This window comes from Macrobrachium nipponense, chromosome 28 (genome assembly GCF_015104395.2).
Source record: "Macrobrachium nipponense isolate FS-2020 chromosome 28, ASM1510439v2, whole genome shotgun sequence".
Classification (NCBI taxonomy): domain Eukaryota; kingdom Metazoa; phylum Arthropoda; class Malacostraca; order Decapoda; family Palaemonidae; genus Macrobrachium; species Macrobrachium nipponense.
Window position 1 is genome coordinate 36,676,475 of NC_087217.1, and position 9,532 is coordinate 36,686,006.

Here is a 9,532-nt window from a genome sequence, read left to right on the forward strand (position 1 = left end):
AAGTACTTTCGGTCCTGTTCTCTCAGTAAATGGTCCGAACAGGACCGAAAGTACTTGGCTATCTCGCTTTTTCATTTTTTCCTTCGTGGCAAAAAACCTTTATTTATAGGTATAATATATATATATATAGTATATATATATATATATATCTAATCTGGCTATATACTATATATAAATATATAAGAGATATAATAAGCTACATATATATATATATAGAATATATATTATATATATTATATATATATAACATTATACATATATATATATACCAAATATACATATATATATGATAGAAGATATATAGATAGATATATATATATTTATAGATATATATATATATATATATATATATCATATCATATATATATATACTATATATATTATATAGATATATATATAATATATTATATATTATATATATATATATATCTATATATATATATATTATTTATATATATAATATATATATATATATATAGATATATATATATGTATTATATATATTATATATATATAATATATATATATATATATATATAGATAGATATAATTTTATATATATATATCTAATTTTATATAATATATTATTAATATATATATTATATTATATATATATATACTATGAAATATATATAATATTATATATATTATTTATATATATTATATAATATATATTTATATTATATATATATATATTATATATTTTTCTATATATATATATTATCCTTTGAAGATGGAGCTGCAGTTCTAGGTACATCTTATCAGAGGAACCATAGGGAAAGGCATCATACTCAGGTACATTTATTTTGCCGACGTTTCACGACTCATAGTCTCATCCTCAAGGCTATAATTAAAGATAAACACAACATTAGAACTATGCACTGCATAATTCATAAAAATTACGCTATATTTAAAAATTCAATGAACATCAGCATGTTGAACATTAAAAAATTTTGAATATCTTGAAACAGAAAAACACCAATCGCTAAAATTATGTAGAGTTAAGTTACATTAAAATTATTTTAAAACTTACAGAAAAAACATACAAAAATTATGATATGTATGTAAAAAAATTAAAAATGACGAATATATAAATAACACTAAAACAGTAAGGCTATTCTGTACCTTATCCTCGCAAAAGGAAGGCCAGTGGACTGAGAGATTTTTAAAAACTACGTAGAAAAAAAACGTGAGCGCTTTAGCAAAAAACCCGTCGCAAGCAGGCCCAAAAAAAAAAAAAAAAAAAAAAAAACAACCGAAACAACACTCTAGGCGATGAACAACAGAACAGAGGAGGATTGAATATTTAAGAATGGAACTATCTTTTTTATCAAAATGGATTCCAAGGTTGTTCAGTCATTTTCATTTTGTATTTGGTCTATATTAGTAAAATCCTTATCATTACACACACACACACACACCACACACACACACACACACACACACACACACACAGTCCCCAAAGACACAGGAGTGAGTGTATGAAATTCCTTACCTTGGCTGTGACAAATCATATATTGTATTTACAGGTAAATCACTCTCTCAAAGAGATGCAACACAAATGTTCATTATAATATGGCCTGCAGAGCTCAGCTATTTTTAACTACATAAACAATCATAATCATCGAATAAATTTGAATTTATCGCTTGTAATTTATGCAGCAATTGTTGGTTCAAATGACAGATGGTAGAATCAGCAATGATTAAACAAAGAAATACAATGAACCTCTCAAAAAGAGCCTGGAATTCATATCTGATTAATAAAATCTTTTTTTTAGCTAGCGATAAACAAGATTAAGATGAAGCTGTCAACAGGAGTGATGTAGTGGACCACTTCTAGGAAATTCCTTCAACTCTATAAATCCACTGTTTTGTACCTCTCAATCCATTACCTGTCTGTGGAGGGAGACAGTTGTTGTCGAAATATAATGCTGTAAAATCTATCCTTTTGGTGTTTTCATGGGCTACCTTTATTAGATATCTTTACACAATTATATATGTATACAGGCAGGCCCCAGTTATCGACAGACATGGTTACTGTTTAGTGCCATAAAATCAGTGATCTGTGGTGCCATAACAGGCCGAGTTCTGGCTATCGGTGTCATAAGGTGCTGGTAATAGACTTATGGCACCATAACATACTTAACAGAGGTGCCATTAACCGGTTATCGGTTTATTAATTTTCGGTTAATGACGGTTTTCGCTTATCAGCCCCCACCAAAAACGGAACCCTGGCAATAACTGGGGACTGCCTGGATAATGTATTTGTAATAATATTTTACTTGTGTTTGTTGTACATTTGATTATTAGTCTGGTTTTACAAATTTCAGGCGAGTTTGGATTTATTTACGGGAAGGGCTGTTAAGCCTCCTTGAATTACAAAGGACTGCCAATGTAGTTGGTAGACTTTTTACTCGGGCATTTTTTCACTTTATTAGGTAACTGATATGATATAAAAAAGGAAATCTTCCTTGGAATTCACTAATCCTTTACTTCATAATGTACATGGGTCCTGAAAAACGTATTCTGTTCTGATTCAGTGAGGAATCCTGGTTCTCTTATGACATAAAGGTGAATATAGATTCTAGCTTAGGGATGTTAGTGTAATTTAGATGTTTTCTATTTTTGAGTATTAGCATAATAAAATCATCATATTCTTTAAGCCCTTAGTAAAATATACAAAAACTTATGTTGTGTTTAATAGCTGATAGTTTATAATATAAATGTATGTTTTTTTTCCAGTGCCAGCAGACATCCATGATTGTGATGATGACCTGATATATGAACCAGCAGTTGATGCTATCATTAAAATGGCAATGTTTATTGGTGATAAAAAGTATTCACAAGATTTCCTTTCTGGAGATAGTAGATGATGGAATTGAATATAGTGAATAGTATGTATGTTATGTTACAATTAAAATGGTTTTGTATTTCATAATGTTAATAAATGCATCTCATTAAGAGTGAGATATGTATTAGAATATTAAATACACCAAAATAAATATTGTTTTTATATCATGTAATTCTTCTTTTATTTATATTTTCTTTAATTGACTAAAAGACGTGTAAAGAATGATGGGTAATCTTCAGTGCTTATTTTAAAAAAATAATTTGCCTTTGCAATTAGCCTTGAGATAACTTTGTTTTCTGCTCAGGAATGTTAGATATTTTAACTACATATGTTGAGTCTGTGAAGAGAGTTATTCATGGAGATTTTTCATAAGCGCAGTTAATGTTGGTACAGTACCGCAAACCGTGACATGCTGTTGATCAGGTAAGGGTTAAATCATACACTGGGTACTCAGAACACAGTAGTGCATTACCAAGATGTGATCTGCTTTTGGATACAATGCCCAGAACATACTAGTCAATTATTTTCTGTGATTGGAAGATATAGTGATGCCAATCATGGAAACAGGTGCATTGTATTATTATGCACTTTTGTGTTATGGAATTGCCATTTTGTGCACAGAAATAACCTCCAATAATGAGAAGTGCATTAGTGTAATGGCGAATCACCCTGATGTGGTATTGCCCGTCCTTATAAAAGAATTATTGAAATAAATCAGCTGCCCGTGTGGATAGCCTTTAAATTGAGGATCACAAGATCACCACCTCGACCTTTTATAATAACTGAATCCATCACTCAGAACTTTAGCCACAACTGGGTGAAAAGCCATAAATAAATCAAAATTAACCTAGCCTTAGAATTCGTTTGCCTCATATTTTGTCAAAGGAAATTCCTCTGGAGGCCTACTCGGTATAAAGAAGGCTATGTTGTTCCACAGAGCCAAGTCTTCTTGGGTTGGTGACTCCCTCGGTGAAAGAATGCCCTGTAAAAGACATGATATTTGAACATGGACTATGAAAATATTGGAATCTCTTTTCCATGGTTTGAACCAAAGTTTCGTGCAGTATTAATACATAAAATGTAGGTATTTCAACCTTCTCATAAATTTACTACTCAGTGAAATATTAAAAGGTATTATACCAGGAATTTTACTTCCTTGATCAGCATGCGCCAGGTAGGGAGTGGACATTGTGATTCCATTCTCATTAGAGTCACTAATGGAGGCATGAGCTTTGCAAGAGGTAATATGTTTTTAAGATTTCAGGTTTTGAATAAAAAAAAAACTAAATTAGTTTTACTATTTTCTCTCCAACTTCATCATGATTACATTTAAGGGTCAGAGTACTTTGCACACACTGATGATCTCCCATCACACCTACCAACCGCTAGCACTGATGTGGCTATGGAAAATTGCACCCGATTTGAATATCTGAATTAGATATAAACCAGATTTGCTGAACCATAACACCAATATGTGGTAAATGTACAGTCAGCAAATGAACTGTTGGCGTAGTTTCTTAATTCATTGTTCATTATGGAAATATTGCCATATACAGACATCAGATTATTTACTTATTAATAAATACTATTTCCTTTCAAAGATGGTATACTTGAAATAAAGTAGATTAGAATTCAGTAGATTTATTCAACGTATCAAAAATAATTATTTTGCAAAGTAAGGAAAATATATACCCAAGAGCCCACAAATTCTAATTTTATTCTCTACTTGAGTATCGTGACAACATAAACATTTTGAAGTTGGCTTTGCTGCCGCTCGAGTCTTGACCCAACACATCGCACTTTACTGGGTGTCGTCAGTTTGTCTCCTACAGCTTATAAATAATACATTAAGCCATCAATATTCTCTAATAGCAATATGGGATTAAACTAATTTTTTCCTTTGATCAATAAAATAATTTGCATGACACATTTAGTGGGCCTAAATTTGACATATGATTTTCACACCTGATTAGCCCTAGGTCTTATTCTCTTGGATATGTAATGTGCATGAATCTTTAAATAAAAAATATCTGTATTAATCTGCTTTTTGTTCCTACACGATATACAAATCCTCAGTCCTTTCAGCATAGGCTGGAATACGTCTGTTATCTTCTTGACCATGGTGGTTAGGCAGTAATTACCATCTGGTAGGCAGGTAGGCCCTCCTGCCTGGATGTAAACACTCCACTTTGCTTTCAGCTGTCTTTTGATGAAGACATATGATTGTGAGCTCTTGTTGACTAGCTTTTAATTACGATTTTCCCTGTGGGATCTTTAATTTCTTATTTTGAAGGAATATGTAAATACTGTGTTTGATATTAATGATCAATTGACTTTAATAATTAATATGCAAACCCACTTTTTGTGATAGCCTTGCTAGCCGCCTTTCTGCTTTGTGTTTAGGGTTGGCGGCAAGGGTGTGCCAACACCCTTATTGCATATTTTCGCCGTGTAACGTTAAGACGAGACATATAAGCATCCGAAATGCACGCTTATGCTTTGGAAATTACCGAGGGGAACTTAAGAGGTTTGTCCTTTGTTTCTTCTGGTATTTCCTCTTCTCTTTCGTCCTTTAGCCAGCTTATCAGATGAAGATAGGGGAGGGGGGTGTGTGGTGTTGGTGTTTGAGGGATCTCCTCTCATTACAAAGGGCGGTGCCCTTGGATGCGAGAGAATTATCCTTACTAGTTTTTAAATTATATTTTCTTTTACAGGCTAACAGTCTTGATAGTTGATTACAGCAGTAGACAGTTGGATATCTCTTCATGTTGACTATCTTAACCTTAGAATTGTACCTGTGACTCATAGCATGCTGTGATATTGGTCCTTGAGTGTGTGTGTGTACTGTTCCCCAAGCTGAAAATCATATCCATTTGTCACTGCTATCCTGGAGTTTCGTCACTGGACAAAACCTTCACCGCTGCCCTGTGATTATTAACTATTCCTGCTGGTAAATGTACCTCATCATGTAGAAGAAGTCTTGGAGAATTTGGAGAAGTCGAGGAGGAAGAGAGCACGTCAAGTATCGTCATCTTCCTCTTTGGAATCATCATATTTTTCTTCAACCTCCACCACTTCGACTTCTAAGGCTCCCCACCGAAGAAGGAGAAGGTAATCTCCCCCTCTAAGAAGTCTCATCACGGGACTTCTAAGGGTCTGTCTCCCTGAACTGAGGAGGCAGTTGGGTCTTCTGCTGGCTTGCCTGTTCCTTCAGGAACAGGAACCATCACGCTGTCCCCAAGGCCTAGTGTGTTGGGGGCCGTAGAAACGCAAATTTTGGTTCGTGTTAGTCTAGAGGTTCTGCCCCTAAGACTAGTTCTGTGTCAGGCACTCGTTTGTGAGCTTCCCTTCCCCGAGTGCATGTAAATCTATGGAATTGTGTGCATGTAGAGTCAGTAACGCTGAGTCTGCTTACTGTCACGACTCAGGCACGGAGTGGAAGAAAGGAGTGAGCCACTTAGGTGACTCATGCCTTGCTGGTGATCGCTCTCGCAGTGATTGCTTGGTGTACCAGGGTTGATGTGATGGTCCCACAGGACTGTACATGCAGTGAGATCGGTAGGGGATCCCCCATTTGGTCCTCTTGAGAGGTTTCAGCTTTGACAAGGACTTGGATGCATTGGAGGACAGTACCGGCCCTTTCCAGTCAGGTGCACACTCAACCCGGTCTCGGGGGCGGCAAACATGTCTTCTCTTGTGCAAGAGTTTTGTAACCCTCCTCAGGAAAGCATTTCTCCAGGACGATAACGGTCTCCTAGACTCGCGTCACTGCCATCACTGCAGGTTGATGGCTGCCAGCGGCTCACTTCTCATGCTAGTTCTGCTAGCAAAGCAAGTGAGAGTGTCCAATCTTCCTCACCTATTCCCTCTACTTCCTATGGCTACACCAGGAGGGATGAGGTGAATAGGATGGACCTTGCAGAGTGCTCTCCGTAGGATTCAACGTCAGAGAACTACGTTCTTCGAAGGATCTTAGGTTTGCATCAGACATACATCCACGTCGTTGAGGAAGGATCTACTATCAAATCTGGAGACTACGTTCTCTCTGGCTTCTCTGTCCTTTGGACAGATTTCAATTCACAGTCCCCTATGGGTTCTTGCTTTTTGGGAGCCTTGAGTGTATATTCTGTTGTATTGTATTTGCATTCCAGTCTGAAGTGCTCGCATTTAAGACTGGTTTTTGTGACTGTTCCTCCTCGATTTCTACAGGAGTGGAGGAGAGCCCCCTACCCCAATGATCATTTTACAAAATTCGGGATCTCGCCAAGCACTCAAATTCTTTGGAATTTCTAGCACTTTCCGAGTGTTTTGGTCTTATATAATCTGCAAACACTCAGGCGAGACAAGAATTACTGATAATTGATACTACTATACCCGGAAATCTTGCTGAATGCTCGAATTCTTTGGAATTTCTGGCATTCTCAGGGTGTTATGTTTTTCTGTAATTTCCAAACACTCAGGTGAGACAGACGTCCCTGGCCGCTGTTATTACGAAAATCTGGAGTGTTGCTAAGCCATTAAATTCTTTGGAATTTCTGCTGTTCACAGAGTGATGTGGTTTTCTGTGATTTCCAAACACTTGGGCAACAGGCATTCCTGACAATCATTACAATAATCAGGAAATTCACTGAGTGCCTGGATCCCTTGGTTTTGCTGCCGCTCGGCAAGTGCTTGGCTTCATCATATTGCTGAGTACCAGGGTGAGACTAGGTTCGCCTGATTATTGTCTCACAAGAGTTGGGTTTTCTCACTGAGCTTGGGAATTCTTACGAATGCTAGCGCTCGCGAGTGCTCACTGTCACGAGTTCTTGGATAGCAAGACAAGTACAGATGAGTTTGCTCTTCAGTCTGGTTTGGAGTTATGCAGAGCTTGGAACTGCATGCAACACGTTCTAGGTGAATGGTCAAGTACCGTCCTCGTGTCTCGGACCTTAGGGTCCAAACATGTAGGACAGCAGACACAGAATCCCTCTTTATTCTTCTTCTTAAAGCTTTGGCCTCGAAGGAAAACAGTTAATTGGGAAGAAGTGATAGTTCTTTGTTGACGATTACCATTCACTCGATTTGGCTCGACCAGACAGCTTGGCTCTAACGAATGAACTCTCTACTCTTTGATCGGTGCAGTTCCTTGCCATGACATAGCACCCTCCCTTCCCGTGTTGCAGCAAGTTTTTCACGGGGTCATTATCTTTCGTTATCTGACGCCTCCTAACCTCCCTTTTCGAAGGCCTCCATGTCCTAAGAAGAGGAAGGTGATTCTCTGCCCCCTAAGAAGTCTCACCTTGAGAGTTCTAAGGGTCTGCAACCTTTTCCTGGGGAGGAAGCAATTGGGTGTCTCTTCGGCTCACCTACTCCTTCAGGAGTGGGAACTTGGATGCTATCCCCAAAATATAGTGTCTTGGGAACCCCAGGAGTTCAAAGCCAGGGTCGTTCTCCTGTCTCTGGTTCCAAGGGCGCTGCTCATGGAACCAGGGCTACGTCAGGTACTTGTGTATGGGTCTCTATGAGTGTACAACCTCCAAGGGGTGTCGTACATCCACAGTCAGCGATAGGTAGTTTTCTCTCCATCATGACAGTTGTGCAGGGTGAGAGAAGGGAACGCGGACCAACCTTTGAAAGCCAGGAATGGCTATTCTTTCGCTGTTCGTTGGGACAAGGCATCTGAAGGAGATAGGAGGAGGTCCTTTATATAGTCCTCTTCATGAGGTTCGATCACGGAGAAGATAGATGCGAAGTTCTCGCTAGCTTTTACTGTATTTAACTCTGGTCAACTTTCGCTCGTGTTTGTGCAAACGAAAAAGTTGTAGGGAATGAATGCTTCCTTTAACAGAGTGAGAACATCACAAGATCAGAGAAGAGCGGGCAAGAGCAGTCAATCCTCTCTTTTTTCCCCTCTTTCCTGGTTAGAGTGGAATGAACAAGGAAATAAGAGGAATTCTATGAAGTCTACTCCTCAGAGTTCGAATCCGAGAGACTGTTTTTGGTTCAATCTTATGATCTTACCGAAGATACACCAATCTGTTCAGGATGCATAGCACTGAGAGATTTGAACACCTCTCCAGAGATACTGTTTTGGGAACAACCAGTTCAGCTTGAACTATTTGTCTTCGGTATACTGTTTTCACCATAGAAGTCTCCCTTTGGGACAACTTCACCTTCGCTCTCTTCATTAGAGAATGAAGGAGGTATGCTTCCAGTCCTTATTCTTGTCTCTCGAATGAAGAAGAATTAGACTGGAGTGTGATTTATAGGAACCTACAAATGTACTAATATATTTCTCTCCCAACATGCTTCTGTTATCAGTTGCATCGTCCGAGTAATAGGCGCACATCTGTGAGTTGATTATTCTGGTATGTAAACAAGACAAATAGCAGCTTCTGATAATTAAACTGAAACTCAGGACAACCTTTCGGGCCTCCCAAGAGTTTCTGGTTTTGATTTTGAGATAACTAGTGGTATTGTTTCCCAACAACACCACAGCACATGCATTGTCACTGAACAAGAAGGTTTTCTTCCCTCCCATTTCGGTTAAAATGCAGATGTTCGAGTATATCTTTTTTGCGCTTGATGGTTCCAGCCGAATGCATTCCATCATGGAATGCACTACAGGCAACTCAGTATAAGGAATCGAGCAAGTAGTAGAGGACTCTCGCTACTGCCCTCTCTCCGAGATTCTGTTTT

The 9,532-nt window shown here is 37.6% G+C and overlaps 1 protein-coding gene across 1 annotated transcript in view; it reads left to right on the forward strand.

Moving 5' to 3' along the window:
* Positions 1–2,996, forward strand: part of LOC135201156 (general transcription factor 3C polypeptide 1-like) — a gene marked incomplete in the record, with an annotated part of 923,347 nt that extends 920,351 nt beyond the window's left edge. Inside the window, 1 exon segment of the mRNA XM_064230032.1 lies at positions 2,743–2,996. Within this exon segment, the coding sequence (XP_064086102.1) occupies positions 2,743–2,873 (131 nt within the window).
* Positions 2,997–9,532: the final 6,536 nt, after the last annotated feature.